Source organism: Thunnus thynnus, chromosome 8 (assembly GCF_963924715.1).
Source record: "Thunnus thynnus chromosome 8, fThuThy2.1, whole genome shotgun sequence".
Lineage (NCBI taxonomy): Eukaryota > Metazoa > Chordata > Actinopteri > Scombriformes > Scombridae > Thunnus > Thunnus thynnus.
In genome coordinates this window covers 13009712-13030503 of record NC_089524.1, presented here as the reverse complement: position 1 = coordinate 13030503, position 20792 = coordinate 13009712, and the positions used below count along the sequence as shown (strand labels likewise).

General features: G+C 40.5%; 1 protein-coding gene across 7 annotated transcripts in view; it reads right to left on the bottom strand.

Moving 5' to 3' along the window:
* LOC137187590 (3',5'-cyclic-AMP phosphodiesterase 4C-like) overlaps nt 1-20792 on the bottom strand; it is a 118001-nt gene that overhangs the window by 38915 nt on the left and 58294 nt on the right. For 2 of the 7 annotated variants that reach the window (XM_067596598.1, XM_067596601.1), the window contains exon 1: nt 18045-18788. The exons of 3 other annotated variants lie outside the window; for them this stretch is intronic. In XM_067596598.1, coding sequence (XP_067452699.1) covers nt 18045-18280 — 236 coding nt within the window. In that variant the 5' untranslated portion in view covers nt 18281-18788. Of the gene's footprint in view, nt 1-965; nt 1549-11598; nt 12666-18044; nt 18789-20792 lie in introns of those variants that run through there. 2 more of the 7 variants (XM_067596605.1, XM_067596604.1) reach the window with 2 other exon arrangements.

Below are 20792 nucleotides of genomic sequence, written 5' to 3'. Positions count from 1 at the left end.
ATGTAAGAATATAATGCTGATATTATAAGAGATGAAATAAAAATGTCATCAAATATCATTAAGTACACTGAGGTTGCTTTAACTCTGAGAAGTACTGTACAGTAAGTCCAGTGTGAATGATAATAATATCATAAAGAGATACAAATACAAGGTCACTATAAATGTTACATGCTGAGCAACACAGAAACATCTCTTTCAGAATATTACTGGAATATTTTAGAGGAAAAAATACCAAAAATTACAAAAATATCTCTCAGGTCTGTAATGAGAGTCGCCACAAAAATATCATAGAGGTTATACATTAATAATAATAATAATAACTGATAGGTACTGAGTAGCCCTGCAGCAGCAGTGTAACAGGTCACAAATGTAACTTAATATATTAGCCAGTTAAATGTTTATGAACTCAGTGTTGAGTGCCAAAGATATTGTGGAGAGAGTGGAAACAATACCAAGAACACCTTATAATGTAATACGAATTTTATTTAAATAATATTTTTGATGACATATGCTGTAGCTATTAGTGCTGCTAAAACAAACATGTAAAAATTAATTAAAATAATTAGGTAAGTTAATTCAATAATTGAAATGAAGTTATAAGCAAAAACATTAAAGGTGGAGATTTAACACTTCTCTGACAGTGTCTCCAAAATTATCGATCATTATGAATTTCACATATCTGTTGCAGGGCTACTGTACTGAGTTGCTACATGTTTCATGGTGTTGTGTCCACTCTTTTAGGAATATTAACAGAGGAGATAAAGACAATTAATTATGATAAAACTCACTACTGAGTGCTACATGCAGTTCCCTACTCTATATATGATTAATAATATGATTAATATTATAGTAAAGATATAATGATTATTTGGAAGAATTGTGAAACTTTGTTAAAAAGTGAACAGACAGCAGTGTGTTTCGAGTTTGCAACAGTAACAGCTGGATTAAAAACACATCTGGCCTACCGCCTGCGCTTCTGCACGATGTCGATGGGCCGGTTGACGGCGCACGGAGACCCGCAGATATTCCCGTTGCGCACCTTGAAGTAGCGATCCTGGACCGAGGGGGCCAGATACACACAGTTATTCGGTAAACTCATGTTTGTGATTGTTTTTGGCTCCTATTCTGGTTTGTTCTCCGCTAATCTTCGTCTTCCTCGTCCCCCTGGTGCCCTGCTGCTCCTCGGCTCTTGTGCGCTCTCTCCTCTCCCTTCACACCGCGCCGGGTTTCCATTGACGCACGGACAGACGGAGGAGAGCCCTCATCGGTGTGTTTCAGCAACATGCCTCCAGTCCGAAACATGGAGAGAGTGAAAAAGGGAAGGGGTGTCGAGGCAGTGCGGGTTTTTAAAGAGTCATTTCCTCAGCGATGCGCTACTGTTTCATGCGGTTTGGAGAGCTGCACGCGGAGAGTTAAAGACGAGGTTCGTTTCAAATCCAGATTGAGGAGTTTCAGAGCTGAACTAAGTCTCCTCTCTGAAGATACACTCCTCCCTCCCTCTGTCTCTCTATGGCTCTCTCTGTCTGTCTCCTCCTTCCAGGCACATGGACGGAGTCTTTAAAAAAGACACGAACTATGCGCGCGCGTGTGTGAAAGAGAGAAAGAGTGGGGGGGTCTGCGGTTACGGACAGCCAAATGTGGCTGTAGTAGTTGCAACACGTGTGTGTGTGTGTGTGTGTGTGTGTGTGTGTGTGTGTGTGTGTGTGTGTGTAATTTTAATTTGGTGTGTTTGTAAAGGTATGCTATGTATGCACTGGTGTAAGTCTGGTATGAGTGTGTATCTAAGTGCACGATTTACACACACATGTTGTCATATTCTTGCATGTGATGTGTGTGTGTGTGAGAGAGAGAGAGAGAGAGAGAGTGTGTGTGGTAATGTATATCCACAGTATGAGGTAAATGTGTTGTACATGTGTGCAGCGTGTGTGTGTGAGAGAGAGAGACCTGCACTCTTCACTCTTATCAGGGAAACTCTCTGAGACAGTGAGCCTCCTGTGGATGTTTTAACTGTTTACAGGTTCAGCAAACACACACACACACACACACACACACACACACACACTTTACAGACACAATTCAAAAATTCATTTCTCAACAGAATAGGAAACTCTACAATCTTTTTTTTTTTTTTTGGTTCAAACCATCGCAACCAAATCATTGACCACAATTCAACCCTATCATACTACTTCAGCTTTAGTGATCATGTTTTTAAATCCTTTGGCAAGGCCTCAGACTCTGTCTGGCAACGTATCTTTCAACTGACACTCATACCATTCCACTAGCTTGGAGGACATCTCATATTAAACCTCTCCCAAAAAACAATATCCTAAAGAGGACAATGATTTTCAGCCAAGAAACACTTACATCTGTTATTATGAAATCACCTCAACACACAAGATTCTTTTCAATTTGCCTACAAGCAACGTTGCAGCATTGAAGATGCAGTTGTCACGCTTGTGCATCTAATCACCAAACACCTCGACAAACCTAAAACAGATGCAAGAGCTCTTTTCCTGGACTTTTCATCTGCATTTAATATAATTCAGCCTGATTTACTCCTGTCCAAAATGATTCAGTTACAGTTCAATCTAAACCTCGTTTACTGGTACAACTCTCTTCTCACAAACAGAATCCAGCTAGTAAAGATAAATGATACACTTTCCTCTCCGATCAGGACTAACATTGAAGCATTAACTCACCTGTTTACATTGTAAACTGCAGATTGCACCACCAGTTTCTTTTAAAATACTCTGATGATTTCACTTTATTATCTCTGCTGACTGACAGCGATGACCCCAGACTGTACCAGTGTAATGTTGACTGGCTAATTGAATGGTGGGACAAAAATACTCTTTATTATCAATACTAATAAGACAGGAAATTATTCTCGGCCTTCCTCCTGACTGTCAGCTGCCTCCAGTGATAAATCACAATGTAGAAATTAAACAAGTCTCTTCATACAAATACCTGGGTGTTATGATAGATGCCACGCTATCATGGACTCTGTAAGAAGATACAGCAGCGCATTTACTTTCTTTGTGGACTCAAATCTTCTGGAGCCAGTTGCTAGCTTACTTTTCTGTTTTTTAAATCAGTTATTCAGAGTGTCATAGTGTATTGCAGTACGGCCTGGCTCAGCAGCCTATGTGCGAAACTTAAAACTAAACTGTATAATCAAATCCAAATTTGTGCAAAGATTAATGGCCAACCCGTGGCACACTGCCTCCAAGTAACTCACAACAAGAGCATGCTCAGACTTGCTAACCGCATCTTTTCTGACTCCTCGCATGTTTTAAACAGAGAGTACCAACTTCTGTCTGCCAGGAGGAGATTTTGAGTTCGTCAATTTAAACACAACAGGCTGAAAAATCCTTTTATACATCAGTTGATCTTGTTGCTAAACCGAGATCAGTGTGCTGCTAACTGAGATCTGAATCCAGAGGTCATAATGTGATGATTGTCACGACTGTTTGATGTGCTTTATACGTCTATGAAAAGGATCACATATGTGTAACTGTATGTTTAATCTGTGTGTAAACCTCTCGAACAGAACTGCCTAAGGACTCAAACTGACAATAAAAGTTGTATCGTTTCGTAATGTTTATATCAATCCTTTGAAACTAATGATAGCATGAATTCATTGTGGATCTGATTAAAAAAAGGGATTCAGACTCTAATGTGTCAGTTACTGCTGTGGTTTCATGAATATGTATCAGTTACAAGCTCACAGCAAGTGCAAACTCATTCATGAACGTCTGTTTTTACTATATATATCATTTTTGTTCCCCTCAGATTTTCATCTTCACAGCTAAACCATGACCTTTTCTATTATTTTCATTTATTCAAATTCATAAAAGGCAAATTAACAACCACATACTTTACATTTTTTTACCTATAACAGGTGTAATCATATATTTCCCAGGTCGACTCTGAGCTCCAACAGAGGAGCGCGACTCAGTCTCACCACAGGGAATGATGGACTCACTGGACCCGATGATCTCATCAACTGACCAGCTAGCTGCTGTCGACATCACAGGCAAATATTTGTCTTTTGAGACAGAGGGCAGGCGGCCGAGTCGGACGTGTTGGCAGGCACATGGGAGAGAAGGTGGGGTAGGGGATTTTTAAGACGTCAGACATGAGACAGGCAAACTGATTTGGCTAAAGACCTACTGCACTAGAAGTGGTGTTGTGGAGGGGATACGGGAAAGTTCAGCCTCATCTGACGCTGGTGGTTGGTAAAAACCAGCTGCCGTCACGTAAATGTGCTTGAACTAACCAGATTCCTTTGACAGTCCAAAGCTGTGATTAAAGCTCAAAGGAATTATTTATTTTTATGTAAATTTTAGACACAGTTCTTGTCTTTATATTCACTGTAACTGTATATGTAAAACTAACTTTTCATTAAATTCTAACAAAGTTCTGGTCATGTGTCACTGTAATCTGCTATTGATTTTTATATCAGCTGGGTGATATCAGATGGTACCAGCTGTGGGCTCATAGAGGGAGCGAGGTTGAGTGCCAGACCAGGGACGATACACTGATGGCTCAGTTGTTCAGAAATATGAAAAAAATGCGAGGCCATCAGGCAAAGATTCCTCGACATTTGCTGAAACAGAAGCTTACTTCCTGGCTCAAATGGAATTAGTCCGCCGTTACATCCCAGCGTCTATCAAACTATTATCCTGAACTGTGTTTTGTGTGTATTCATTCACACTGACTCCTTTATCACCTTCAGCAGGACTGGATCAGACTAAAACCACATTTCACTCCTTCTCACGTCAGTCTGGTATAATAAACATTCCTGTGGATGATGCACCAATCTGTTGCATTAACTTCCTTCATGACCAAGACCCTGAGTGTCCTCACACGGAGAAGGAACTTTCTCCATTATTTTTTTGGCTTCTGACTTCACTTCATAGCCCAATTTCATCATCTGCAGTAAGCAGAGATGTCATCCAACTGGACGTTCCACACACCCAGAAAACCAGCGAGAAGGCACAACACCAACTGACAACACACTTGATTTGCTTTCAAGAACGCAGACACAGCTCTTGATTTAGTTATAATGGCTTTAAGTAATGGCTCCGCCACCTCATGTTCCTACTGCTACCCAAACAAGACACTGTGAGAGACGCAATCGTGAAACGAGCCTTGTCCGAGTCAACAAAGCAGACCAGACGGGCTGACGTGAGCCGTCTAGTATCCTTGCATGAGTAAAGTTGGCCCCTCTTGAATCTGAGATACAGTTACTTAGTCGCCTTTCCAGGATCCTGGCATAAGACTTTCTAGGGAGGCTGAGGAATGTAATACCCCAATAGTTGGAACACACCCTACAGTCCTCCAAGGTGTCTGATTTCACCTGACTCCTGTTTGGCAATGTACCGAAACCTCAAAGGTGTTGAGGACAACCGGGTGCATTGTAGGCCTAAAGCCACCAGGCTCATGTTCCCCTGTTCTCGGTGAGGTGACTATTTGCAAAGGACACTGAATCTTTAAGTTTCTTGAATCGCTCCATGGATCACCCATGTTAATACCAGGTGTAAACAGGGCCTTTGACTGGCCCCCTACCTGGGACCACTTTGCCTTGGGAGACCTTAACAGATGTTACAGCACATGCAAACCCCTCCACCGTAACAAGGTCATGAAAAGTCTCACAAAAATGACTTCTTGTTAATTTTGCTGGAACTGATTTATGTTCAACAAAGAGAATAATGACTAAAATTACTAAATACTAAAACCCCCAAATACATATTTAGTGAATATTTCCACTGGACTGAAAGACATACATTGAATGATCAATACAATAATTAATCAAAACACATATACACGTACCTGTAACACAACTCGACGCCTCCTTTTTCATTGTGGACATTTTTAATACCAAGAACTGTTAGTTCATCATGCTGTGATTCTTGATATCATATTCAGATGTTTACCGTGTTTTGAATTTTGTCCTCTTAGCTAACCTAAACTAAAACTCCTCTTACCCCCTCCCACCAGTGCTCTTCTCCCTCCTTGTGCAACATGCTTGTGAAACATGTTGGACCGGGAAACAGATGCCGGGGTGGACGTTCGCTGAGAATGAGGTGTTTGTGAGGCCGCTGTGTAACCAAATCCACCAGCCAAATGGCTCCTACGGCCCAGCTGGCTGCTGGCTCCTATGACAACATTAACTCTGCTAATGAGAATAAGCTGCGAGGGAGGGGAGCAATGTATGCATGTGTGTTTTATGGGAGTGTGAGAAAGTGCACATGTAAGTGCGTACATGTATATACTGATATACGGTATCAAAGTTATATTGACTTTGTATTCAAATATAACTTATCAGTCAGTCTAGGTTCACTTTTCTATAGGGATGTATTACACAACCTCACAGAGAGTTTCAAGAGTTGATAAATTTAGCATAAACACAGTCAGATGAGGCAACAGCGCTTTAGGCTCTGGCCTTCAAAAGGAATAATGGATTTCCTTTGAATGAGATATGTTTATACTACACAGTATGTTCTACTCAGAGACTGACTATGCTTTCTTTCAGGCTTTACTTGCTTTATCTCCTCTGGCTGCTGTACATTCACATCAGAACCACAATGTTCTGAAAAATAACCGAAAGTAATGCTTGTGACCATTTTTCAGTATAATAAAGATATATTTAACTAGAATGTGAGTGTCCTGTAATAAAATTTTTTTTAAAAATCCTGGTTTTTGAAGGTTCAAACAAAAGTGTTCTGTTCTGAAGTTTTGCAACATTACAGTTTGGGCGAAAAACAATGAGCCTATTCTTTCTTTATGTTTTACTGCTACTTAATTCTTCATTTAAAAACAGTAATATATCTCAGAGTTTCTCTATAATTGAACAGGCACAGTGGGTGTGACTGCCTTTATGAACTGGCAAAACTTTCTTCTCTATTGCAGTGATTTAGACAGCAGAGCAGAGTGAGTGTTGCACCACCTTGTGGAGAAACTTGTGAGGTGTCACACTGAGCTGCAGAGACGTCCAACCATGCAGTCTGCAGGTTTTCTTTCAGCTGGTTGTTACTGTGGCTGATGAAGTCACCTCATCGGCTTCTGTAGTGTTTTGTCAGATGGTTAATCTACATTCATTTCACCAAGTGTACAGCAACATGGTTATAACGTCTGTGAAATTAAAATTGAGTGCGTTTACACGTGCACTATTATCTCACCTGGTTATGACTTGTGTATCTAAACATAAAAAACCTGGCTAAGCCCTTAATCCTGTCCTGAGAAACCTGGATATGCTTGCTGAAGTATTCTGATAGAAACCGAGACACTGTGGCACCTTATCCAAGTTTCTGATCGCGGCTGAAATGTGGAATCAAGACATGACGCAGATGATCGGAAACCTGGACCCTGATGATGTAGGCTATAAAGGGGTATGAATAATGGTCCACATAAATGCGTTATCCCGAATAAGTTTAAAACCAGGATAAGACTCAACACTGGGATACTAATGTGCATGTAAACATACTCATAAAACTAAGTGTGAACAGTAACAATTATTCATTCTTATACATGCCGGCTTCATGGAAATATGACCTCAGACATGAAAAGTGCTATGAGACCTTATGAAATTAAGTTTTCATTTTTATTTCTTTGAAAATTCACTCCAATCCAATATTTGTCATGGGTCAGCAATGGTGTTAAATGTAGCTATAAAGTATTTTCAAGCCAGGAAGTTGTGGCTACTAGGGGAACTATTACATCTTCCACATTGGCTTCAACAGTCAGTCAGGCGGCTGCTGCTTAGTTCATACTCATGTTCATTTCCTCCTGCAGGACTCAAGTCATACTTTTTCTCCTCTGCCTCCCACAAAACACACAACCTGGAGTTGCAGTTGACCAGATTGTGTTATTTCAGAGGGTAGTGTCTTTTTCATTTTGTTGTTTTTTTGGCTTTAATCTTTATTAGTCCAAGATTAGTTGACTTAAGCATGCTAAAGCATTTCCAACAACACCCAGATTCACAGAGTTCACACAAGTTTTATCTGGGAGGTCAGACAATGTTGATATTTAGCAAATATTGAGTAAAGTAAGTGCAGCTGAAGGTGAGCTGACTACCCAGCAGAGGTCACTCTGTGCCTAGAAACTGCTGTATGTTTATACACATGGAAGGAGAAACATACAGACACACAACCACAGACACAAGGCAAGGTACTAATTACCACAGTAACAATAGAAACCGTAAGACTTTAAAAAGAATAATATGACAACTACTGTTTTTTTGTCTTATTTTTAAAACTCCAACACTGAAAACATGGTATAGGAGATGTCAGAAAGAGACACAATGAAAGCTGAAATATTTCTGTTATCAAATTTTAACCTCTGGCTGACACACCACTCCTTTTTCAGGCGTTAAACCTCAATCTAATTTCTTGAACAACACATCTCAACTTGAGGAGCAAAACTGGTTCAAACCTGACCCTCTATCAACTGATTTTCCACTGCTGGTAAAACACAACACCTAATTTGGCAACATGACCTAAAAGTATCTACAGCAATTCTCTGGTGGAACAATCAATATGGATTTTGGGACGGGTGGCTGTGGCAGGGTGTGTGCGTGCGTGCATGTGTGTGTGTGTGTGTGTGTGTGTGTGTCTATACACGAGAAACAAGAAACACATGTCACAATCACGTGTTATGTGCAGCCAGGCTGGCGAGGCTGAGGAACTATTCCCGGCTAGGGGGGGTTATTTTGGGGGTCTGTTGTGTTATTGTTTCCCCCTTTATCACTCCTGCTCTGCTTAGACTCAGCTGTGGTTGATGTGGGTAAGAAAAAAAGTCTCTTACTGGGAGTGCACTGAATGATACAGTAAGTTGAGACAAATATAGGGGTTGACTGACAGCCAGACTTGAAAGGTTAAACACTGTAAAGAAATATGGTCTTGAGGAGTTACAGGGATTAATGTTTGGGCTGCTCTGAGAGTGTAAAGCCCTTCTCATACATGCACTTTAATCTAAGTCTTCTGGCAATTTTACATGTTTCTGTCATGTGTTAACAGGGGCGTGAGTCACTCTGACAACTTGCCAAGTCATGATATGGTAACATTAAGAATATTCCTGTCACTTGAATACATTTTAAAAAATCAACAACACCAGATTAGTCTGTGACTCTGTGTTTGACAGATATGCAAAGTTGCCAGATAAGATTGCTAAAATTTCACACCACACCATCTTGTCAATGCGCAAAACTTGCTTGTTTCAGGAAAACAAAAAGGTTTAGACAGCAGTCAGGTGTTATGCTGTGGCTTGCTGTTAGATTTCAGCTCAGAAAGGATTTCAGAGAAGACATAACTTAATACACTTTAGCAGACTTCTCTTTTTCATCAGGAACAATGATATTTCCTCATTATTTTTAGTACTTTTACACACTAATCCAGTCACATACAGCATTATTATATATCTAAAAGTAAAACTGCATCATTCTATCTTCCTCTTAATTGGCAGTTTTGAGTATTAATGCAAAACTCAAACCTACCAACTATTCCTGGACACAGCAGCTTGTATGATATCCTTTAACATAAAAATGTTTCAGCCGCAGGAGCAACTAACAACAGTACAGTCGACTTATACACCGAGGACAGTTCTGTCAGGGAAGAAAATAATTAAATTATCATTCGTAGTTTCCTTCCTCTTTAAGTGTCCAGTATAGTTCATGCTGTAAGTGATGGCTGTGAAAGTGTAGCATGTGTTTGCATTCGTGCTGGGATGTGGGATGAGAGGCTGAGTCAACCCCTGACCCTGCAGCAGAGCAGAGCAGAGCAGAGCAGAGCAGAGAGCTGGGCGGGCAGTGCCCTCCAATCCCAGCCCGGCCTGATGCTTACTGGGACTGGGAGGACAGGAACAGGTGTGAACACACAAGCAGACACACACACACATAAAACACAACACACAGGAATGCATAAAAACACATTTAAACATGCGTACAATGGGAACATGCAGAGAAAATGTGTGTGTTTATGTTTGTCACCAGCATAACATGAGTCTCTTCCTCATTGTGACATCAGCAACAACAGGCGGGACTACGTATCCACCAATACCTTCCATCTGCTGATAACAATGTATCAGGCCAACTGACAATAACAACACATACACTCATACACACAGTCTCTGAGAAAAATGCATCATTCTCAAATTAAAGCACTCATAGGAATGTAAACTGTGCTGGATGTTCATCTGCTTTTAAACTGCTTGAACACAAACATCTCCAGATGGTCTAACACTAATTTCAGTGCTCTGCATTCAGTCAGCAACATTTCTCGCAGGGTCATCACGCTAAAAAATGTCTCCGGGAGACTTTCAGTGAAAACAGGAAGTCTGTTGAATGAAACTTGCCACAAACAAGACTTGCTTCCTCTCAATAGCTGTTGGGTAAAATGCCTACAAACAGAAATACAGTGCAACTCAAGAACCACTGAGTCATATATTGGCCTCTGTCTTAAGGTGCAGAGCAGCTCACAAACCCATGCTGACATTTCTGCAGTTCATACAGTATATTTACAATGGGCATTGTCTATAAAATGAGTATTATGACAGTTCCTGAGTAGAACATTTCCCCATCACATCCTCTTCTACTGTTAGATTTGATCAATCTGATAAATACACTTTTCAAAACACTGATAAACCAATTTAACCCTAACCTGCCTTGTTTACTTCAGCTATAATTAATATATGGTACTGGTACTTGTAATATTATCACAGAAGTACCTGAAAATTAAACAAATACGGATGCCCGGGGTCAGCCACAGTTTGTCATTCAAGCTTATAAAAAAGTCAATGGATAAAGAGGTATATCGTCAGTATTTTTAAACCTCACATGACCAACTCTGCAACTATCTTGAGTCGTCCAATGGCATAAACATTTTCAAGTCGTAAACATGGGAATCTTTGCCATCTGAACAAGAACACGGCATTAGTGATTACCTAAATTTCCCATGAATGTCTTGTAGATGGAGAACAATATAACAACAGTGAGACTTAGATAAGGAACAGCAAAAAGGTTTCTTGAAGAAAAGGAACAAGTGTCGCAAAACCTTTCTGTTGCTCAACTGCTCAACATTTTCTGCTAGTAATAGTGTAGAAATTTGTCCATCAACCTTTTCAATTGATTATTTTCCATATGATCGAGAAGCAAGTGCAAAATGGTATGTTTACAACTGGTGTTTTCAGTTTGCTTAAACATTTTCTGACTCCAAACTGCATTGTATTTAAACTTTTAAATGTCAATTCGTTATATCATAAATATAACTGCTGAATGAATAAACCTCAGCAAACTTACTATTCCTGTGTAATTTTATGATAAATTAATCACTGATTCAATTTTCAAAATCCATGTGTTGTGAAAGATGCTGTACACATGAATTATCAAAAATAACTATTTATTAAATGTATACTCTACTGTGTAGATATGACTAAAAATATCCATCTACAGTATATTATCTTTGTATTTTGCTGTAAACCACACAGTGTAACTGTCACTGCAGGTCTGTGAGCCATGCAGGTAGCTGTGCTGCGCAGCCTCTATGAACACTCCCTCTCATGAATATGAGTGCCGAAAAGATGCGTAGTTTAAGAACCTACCCCAAGCACGAGTGTCTCCGACCGTGTCCGAAACCACTTGGCGCCCCTTTCCTTGCCAATCGGAGGTCTTTGTTCATTGTCCCTTGAACTCCTGACTCATATGAGACACTTCAGGCTGCAAAGAAAATAACCTGCACATCTGAACCGCGCTTCTTATGGAAATTCTTGAACTTTTACAGCTCAGTCTGTTATCTTTTCCCTATGAACCAGCGGGTGGGTCTGGATTGACTCCATGAGGTTTTGTTCTGCGATAAACCAAAACACACAGCAGGATTCCAGGTAAGAGAGAAAAACAAAACTGATACAGGCAAATGGAAGACGGATCTGATTAATCCTCAGTGCCTCAGGATGCAGGAAAAACCGTTGAGGAATGCTGAGTTCTTCCACTGATGTCCCAGGCAAGCCTCAACAAGGCTGACTGGAGTGTGATATTCAATTAGTCTCTCCAGAAGGAAGGAGCAGAAAGGGAGCTGTTGTAGCTGAAGATACAGCTGCATTGAAAGATTTGCCACAGTTGTCTGTCTTCTCTCACTGATTTGTTGTTGTTGTAAATACCCAAACTAATCGCAGACTTGACTTTGACTGCATTCCTAAAAGGGTCTTGAGTAGCGCAGCTCCAAATTGTCCAGAGGAAAAGAAAAGATCTGCAGAGAAGTCTAAAAATCTTCAGTAGTAGCTTTGTTACAGCACTTCTTTGTCAGTCACTCACTCTCTTTGCAGAAAAGGGGAAGGGTTGAGTTTTTGCTACGGCAGGGTAGCGTCAGCAAGGGTTGACCTCTCCCTCCAGCAGTGTGAGAGCTTGCAGAGTCCCTTGAGGTCGCTGTGGGAGCTGAGGACAGCCCACCCAGTCCTCAGGAGCTGTCGAGTAGTCTGTACTATTGCAGGGTATCCAATGCCAGGACGGACATGCAAAAGCTCAACACAAAAGTTCTGGCATCAAGTTACAGGCTGATTCTTCAACCCTTTCTGAGCTTTGCAGGACTAAACAAACTGATACATTTAGACAGTTACAGAAGAACATTTGGTGTGTCCCAACTTGTCAAAGGGAGATCTGACTTTACTGAGTGGCTGCCGGGTGTTTTTGTGTCTGGCAGAGCTGGCTTGGCTCAGCCTTCGTTGACACGTGAGATCAATGGGCGCCTGACCCAACACCCTCCTTCTGCTGCCCTGCAGCTACATAATTACAGGGCGATATTGTTAGAGTTGGTGCTGGGCAGGGTGGAAAGGAGGTGTGTGTGTGGGGTGGGGGGGGAGGATGAAGGGCATGTACAAAAGTACTAAAGAAATCCAAACAATCCAAAAAGTTTTTATGGTATACCATGAGTTCTGATGATGAATAAACTTTATGACCAAACAATTCATTCTGAGAATAGTCTGAAATGATAGGAATCACTGTGTACATTCATCCTCTGCTTTGGTTAGACTGATGCTGTATCTATCGGTTTTAATAAGAGGTTTGGTGTCACATGAACTGAACACTTAAAACTGAATAAAAGCACCATATTCAGTGCTTGCTGTTTGTCAAACCCTAGATAGAGAGCAGGAAGGAAAAGCCTTATTACTTCTGTATCTAAAAAGTCTGATAGAGTGAGGAGTGTGAAGATATGTTTCACAAGTTCTCTACACTCATTAACTTTTCACACATTGTATAATGATAAGTAAGAAGCTAAAACAAAGGATGGTGTTGCAGCCAATAAACTACTGACTCAGAGGTGAGATTATTCCACCTTCCCTCCCCCACTTTGCTATACACACACATACACATCCTCCATCTGAAACCTGGTACCGTTTTAACCTAAAGGAAACAGAAGTGAGATCTCACCAATACAGAGCTTTCAAAATGATGTGCTTGAAATAAAGTCTTCAATATATTTGTTTAATGTTGCTGTAAATGACAACATCTTCTTATGTCATCCCCGGAGCGAATATTTATGTTCTAGAGATTTTTATCCTAAGCAAATACAGAGCTCTGGAAAATGTCTTACACTTGGACTGAACTGTAGTATATTTTGAGTTATTAAAGCAGGTATAACTGGCACAAATGACTCACCACTAAAGATACAGCATGAGCCATGCTATAGGTTTGACAGCACAGTTTTGACGGGCACCCAGCTCTAGATTAAATCAACCATGTAAATGACTCATCAGAATAAGGCCCTTCCAATATATCTGTTGTTTTTTATTGCAAGGACAACTTCTTCAGTGGCATCATCTTTTTATTTCCACATTATTTCCAGCGGAGAGGACACAGCCTGTCTTTCTAGCCGTGAGTAGTTAAAGGACCATTGTGTAAGATTTAGTGCCATCTAGCAGTGAGGAATCAGATTGCAACCAAATGATACACCTCGTCTTACCCCTCCAAGCATATAGGAGAAGCTACAGTGACTGCGAAATTCGCCGGCGTTTGGTTTGTCCATTCTGGGCTACTATAGAAACATAGCAGTGCAACATGGCAGCCTCCGTGGAAGGGAAGCTCTCTATGCAGATATAAAGGGCTCATTTTAAAGTAACCAAAACACAACGATTCTCATTTTCATGGGATTATGCACTTACTTACTTACTTACTTACTTACTTACTAAGTTTTACTTACTTAAAACTTACTTATGAATATTATATTACATTTCTGCCATGTCCGTTCCACTAGATGCCACTAAATCTTACACACTGTGCCTTTAAAGTTTCAAACATTTCAGCTTCAGATAGAGGGACACTTGTTGCATGACAACAGTCACCAAACCACAAGTCACTACAACCACTTCCCTAAGCACCGCGTGAACGCTGCAAACTAAAAAGAGGATGCTGTATAAATTATTATTTTCTAAATTTGGTATAACTTGTTTATCATGTGGTTGGTGCAAATATTTGAAGTGCCTTATAAATACAATAAACTAAAGTAATACTAGAATAAATGAACTGACTTATGAGCCTGAAATAAAAGAATTAAAATATAATATTAATATGAATAGTCTGAGGACATCTGGATCTGTGGCCTTTTCTACCAGAGCTTCACGGCAAGATAAATCTTTGACCTAAGCGAGTATTTTGTTATCCACCAGGTTTTACTCTTTCATTCTTATAATACCTGTGAAGCAAGCATTTAGCATTTTGGCTAAAAAACAGTGCAAAAAACGGGTGTTTACAATGCTTACAGTATTTATAAAGAGCTCAAGTGTATTAAAGGTGCTCCATAAATTAAGTTTGCCTAATTGAGATTGTTCCACTGGCCTGACCATGTAATTGCAATGTCCCTGATTCGGGTCCAGCTGGGGACCTCTGTTGCATGTCACCCCTCGTTTATCGACCCTCATTTCATGTCACCTGTCCACAGTCCTGAGTCACAATACAGGCAAAAATGCCAACAAATAAACTTTATGCAAATACAGCAACTTTAAACAGCCTGTATGTTTTCGTGGTTTTATATGTGTGGTCACAGAAGGAAATTAATACCTAACACTTTTCTCGACCATTTAAGCTACACAGCAGCACTGGCAGAGTGGAAGAATTGGTTTCACTTAAAACCACACACGACAAGCACCAAAACATCAATATGGGTATCACAGCTCAGCACAGATGGCTCCATCTGCAGAATTATCTCAAACCAATACATATTGAAACAGCAGGCAGGAACAAGACAAAGGTGATGATAACAGGCTGATGTCAGAGCGTGAATTGAATCTAAACATGCGCCCTGAAGTGGTTTGGACTGGTTGTGTGTATGTGCAGAGAAGGGATGGAGGACACTATCTGAGCCCTGAACAGCTGACAACATTGAGAAGTGTAAAGATTGCATGAGCAGGCAGCAGATGACATGACTGAAATTCACATGATGGATGATGTAAATGCGGGCGCTGTGTTTACAACCTGCTCCCTCTACGCAATTAGAGGCACACAGCCAGGCAGGCAAACAGTTAGGGGTGTAGAGTGGAGGGGGGGAGGCAAACGCACCTGGGTTTCATATTTAATAGATATATGCATTATGTAAATTTGTAGCAAAAATGACAATGCCCACATTCTCTAAGTCTCTAAATCTATTTTTTTTTGTGAAAAAAGGTGAGTGATTATATGTTTTAACATTTAAAATGTGCTCTTTACCATCACCAATTATAGTTTAGAGCTTTTTTAAAGATTGTGATGACTTTCCCTAAAAAAATCCAAGTAAATATGACCCATGTGCATTCAATATACATTAATATATTGCAGGTAACTGAATCCCTGACCATGGTAGCGTAACTTCAAGCTACAGTATGCATCACAGACTTTCCTGCAGTTGTTTCAAGTCTTTATTGCACTCCACTTGCTTATTAGATTTTCCAGGATAAAATAATTGCTTGATTTTACTCTTTGACACACCTGGTGAGATTTGGTTAATTTTAATTACTTTTCTTTGAAAGTCGGTTGTAACTTTGATTGGCAAGGGAGCTTTTGTCCTTATAGTTTAATAAGAATGTGTTGGTTGTGCAGGTTGGAGCATTAACTGTATTAATGAAGAGAGATGAGAAGAAGCAAAAGTGTGTGTGGTGTTTGTGGTTGGCTCTGTGCATGTAACCAAAATAACACTCACACTCTATTGTCAGCACACTCATAAATGTATAAGTATGTATTTGGTGTGAAATATCGTTTCCCAGGAGCCTACGGTGCAACAGGTGGACAGTGCAAGACATAAAAGGACATAAATTGAACAAATCTGTGCATAAGATAACAGAGATGAGGACTGTAGTGAAAAAACAATATAAACTATAAGACAGTAGTGCAAAGACAATGTAAACTGTAAAACAAGACACTAGTACAAGAGGACAGTGTTAACTGTGAGATGGAGACTGTAGTGCAAGAGAGTAATATAGCTTTAAGTTACATCTACGAATACTGGAGCTTAATTTTTACTAATGTAGTTTCAGCGGCAGGTAGTTTTTTGTAAATATAGTAAACAGATTTAAAGTGCAATGTTTTTTGTGTCTGTGTGGAGGTTGTCCAGAGGGCTTATAAATCATAATTGTACTGGGAATATCACACTATATCATATTCTAATATCAACGTTCTTCTGTGCTTTCAAAGGCTCATAAAGGCCTCAGTTTTTATTTTCATTATTATCTTGTGTGTGTGCATGTGAAACTAAAGGAGGGCTAAAGTGAAAACCACAGGAATAAGACAACATTTCTGTTGCAAACAGCTTGCAGCCACATGAAAGAGAAGTTCTGAGCCTTATGGTGACAGCACGTTAATAAAATCAAATGACTTAGGACAACATTGTTGAGATAGCTGTGGGAAACCGTTATTTCTTGGTGTTAAAGTCTTCTTAAGAAGAAACAGCTGTCTGTAAGAGCAGCAATTACTCAGATCATAATGGCACACTGTGAGCAAGTCTATGGAAAATATCAAAACGTTGTTAAAGCTCATTAGACAATTTTCCAGTGTACAGTGGCAGATTTGTAAACTTTCATAAACCTAAAAATAGATTTTTTTTAAATGGTGTTTACAGCCAAGACTGACAAATAAGGGCTTTAGACAGCAGAGTGATTTCCTTCCAGGCAGCTTTCTCTATGTTTCCTTAAATGACCTACCGGTCATGGTTGTGTACATGGAAAATCTATTTCCTAGGTCATTACCCGCCAGCACTGCTTTTTCCTTCACTGGTATGGTTAGTTTCAATTTTAAAAATCAGAAAATGACTTCATAAAGTCGCTCTTTCGGTTCTGAAATGACTAATAATCTCCACATATCACAATACATCACAGAGTTCAGCAGATATCTTCAAACCATTCACGTTATCTGAGCCATAAAAAATTCTATTTAAACATTGTGGCAACTTGAACAAATTTAATCAGCTCCATCTGTTCTGACGTAAAGGAGACACATGCTGCCTGTTTTCAGTCATGAGGAATGAGTGAATAAATGAAAGTGCGGCATTTAACGTCAACCTTGTGTTTACTGTGGTGAGGTATCTTGAATCCCTCTGAACTCAGCTTTGTCTTTTCTAAACAGCAACCTCAGGTCAAAGACAAGCAGTCGATCTGCTGCTATAGGATCCTTTCTCCTCATTATTTGACCTGCGCCAGGCCTGCTGAATGCAGCGCTGAACACCTAAGGCACGAAACAACACCCTCTCTTTCATAACAGGAACAACAGGGTCCATTGAGATGACACCGGTCCCGACGTCAACAAAATCATGACTTCCCACAGTTACCTTCTCGTCAGACAATGGGGCTTTTTTTGCCACAGCAAACCCATGACACGCATTTTGATGACGTGAAAGCGCAACTTCTGTAATACTGGGACAAACCCCAATTACCTATCAGCCCCTGAAACAAATGCATGTTCTAGGAGTTTACACAAATTCAGCTGAGTCACAGTGTCAAAAAGCCTCAGAAGATGACAAATTTTCAGGACAAATGTTACATAACTCTCTTAATGAAATGTGACCCAAACTGTTCTATATCATTAACAGTACCTGGGTGTGTGTGCCAGGGTGAAGCGTCTCTGCAGGGCGATGCTACGGTTCATCAGGAGCCTGCGGAATAGCAAGGGAGAGTGACGGGGAGAGATTCGAGGAGAGCCACAGGGGGACATCCTGGGGGATCCACAGGGCGAGCTAGAGGTTGACTGCGGTTTCAGTTTGATAGGCAGACCGCTGCTGAGTGGGGAGGAATGAGCCTCCTCAAAGCTATCCCAGAAGGCCTCACTCATGCTGCCGTGTAAGGGTTTAACAAAACCTTCGTCTTACGCTGATCTCTTGTGCAGCCCTCTCGATGCTGACAGGTAGTCCAGGTGGTCCATCTCAAAGCAGCAGCATAAAATTCCGCGAGGGAGTTTATAAAATCTCTCTCCAGCTCATTTCATAATGACGCACTTCATACTCGGAGGCGCTTGTGGAAGTCTGTAAATTCTTCAAATCCACTTTTACTTTCTGGCGTTAGAATCTTCATCACCTTTCTCAACAGAGCTATCTGCCGGCTCCGTTGATGGACACGGACACGAGTGCAGGGAGTGAGCCCTCCCCTCCGCAGGAAGCTCTGTTTACATAGCTCTGAACCCTGCCTATATATGGCCAGGCCTGAATTATAGCGTTGTTAGCTCGTTCCACGGGTGTCTAGCTGTGTCCAGCACTCCCTTCAAGCAGAAGTAAACTGGCAACCGCCAAGCGCACCAGTTTACATCTGTTTCTTTCTTCAGCCCATCGGTGCACAAACACAGCTCTGCCTGTGGAGACACATGCCAGAGCTGTTTTGCATTGAGAGGCTGCAGCCAAGATAGATTTTCATTATGCTGGTCAGCGGGTCCCGACTCTGTCTAAAAACAGAGCCAACTTGAGATAATAGATAAGAGGAACCCTGGAAATGTCACTTAAACTTTTACTCATATCTCAAGTGAATAGTTCTTTCCCAAGGGGGCTGAGGGGTGATGGAAAAACAGAGATCAAGCAGAGTTTCATCTTTGACCCACATCGCCTCTACCCAAAACAAAACCTTGTGAATTCAGCCAAAATACACAAACTGAAGTCCTAAATCTGCTTGTACCTAAACATTTCCCTTGATAAGTATCATGCTGTGGATACAAGTAGTCCCTTCCTTACAAACAGTTCATGACCTCAGTCCATACACCTCAAATGTAACTTACATGTCTATTCCTGTCAAAAATCAAATGGACAGGTTCATGTTTATCACTGACAGGCTTAAGATGGCAGCAGCAAAAAGCAAACATGAGCCTTATACTGGAATATTTTCACTGTAATTGTGATCTGGAGACACACGCTTTAGTAAGAAGTGGTTAAATAAACATTTCTGTTTCAGTTTCACAACCCCTCCCCCACATCAGAAAACAGATCAAGAAACTATGAAGGATATGCCACATCTCAAATCTTTTTAACTGCTTCATCCATCACCGTTATCTAAAGTGTTTAAACTATTTCATGCTTTCATGCAAGATCTTCATTCTTTTTTTCAATCTCTTTCTGACCTTCTTTGTTATTAAGACGTTCACTGCTGTGCAGTTTCTGCACTGCAATTATCAAAGATCACCTGTCAATCAAACAGTGGGACTACAATGCCTTTTTGTTGATGAAGTTTCTGTGGGTGGTGCTTTGCCGTTGTTTGTTCAATCACAGTAACATGAGAGCTGCATACACCAAGTGTTTAGAACAGAAAATGTTAACAACCTATAGGTTAAATAACTCTTATTAATAGGAAAGTGCCATCGAGGGCTGAGTAATGTGATTAATACAATACAAACCCGCAATTATTACCTTTTAGTTATCTCTGCTAAGTATCTTAACATCCTTATGTAAATTTTAAAAATAAGCCCAACATTCATTCACTTTGTTTTAAAGTCTCTGTGTCACTTTGCATCCATTTTAATGAAGCTTTAAAGTAGTGAGATAGAAGGGCTCTTCAGCCCGAGGGGCCGACTGCCAAAGTACTGATTTAACTCAGGAAGGGTCAGGAGGGGTCACTGCAATGAGCTCTCTAACAAAAACACAGCTGTTGTCTGAGGTGCTGCCAAATGTGACCAGCAGATGGTGCCCACACACAAACACACTAACATGAAATACCAGCATGACATAAACTCAGGATCACAAAATGTCAAATCACCCTGTGGGATTTTGACTTTAGAACATTATTCTTATGATGTTTGGTCAAACATTTATCCACAGCAGCTTACAGCATCATAACAGTATGTCCAGTAAGGTGGCCCCAGCGCCTTTTAAACCTCTCATTCTGGAAACTGTCCACATCATCTGCTAACACAGTCTACCACTAGGCCTATGACTGAATGAAATATTGGCTGAGTGGGAAAAAAAAATAATTCAAAACACAAAAAAGTGTAGACTGCGTGGGCCCAGTCAATCAAATGTTGCCATTATGAGTCAGTGGGGAGAAAAGCCGAGGAGATGAATCCCATATCTTTTCTTAGTGACTAATGCTGGGATATGTGGAACTATTTATTCGACTGAGTCACATACCGTTCCTCCTCCCACCACCAACACCAGATCAAACACAAACACACATATGCACACAATCAGTGTTGGTTGAGGTGGGACACACACACACACACACACACACACACAAATTCATTTTTAAATACACCAGCAAACCCATGTTAGATACCTGAAAGCCTTTGGAGTTGACAGTATGCATACTGGTTTATCCATTAAGCTCCAGTATTCATAGATGTAACTGCATCATAGAGTCTCTCACCTACT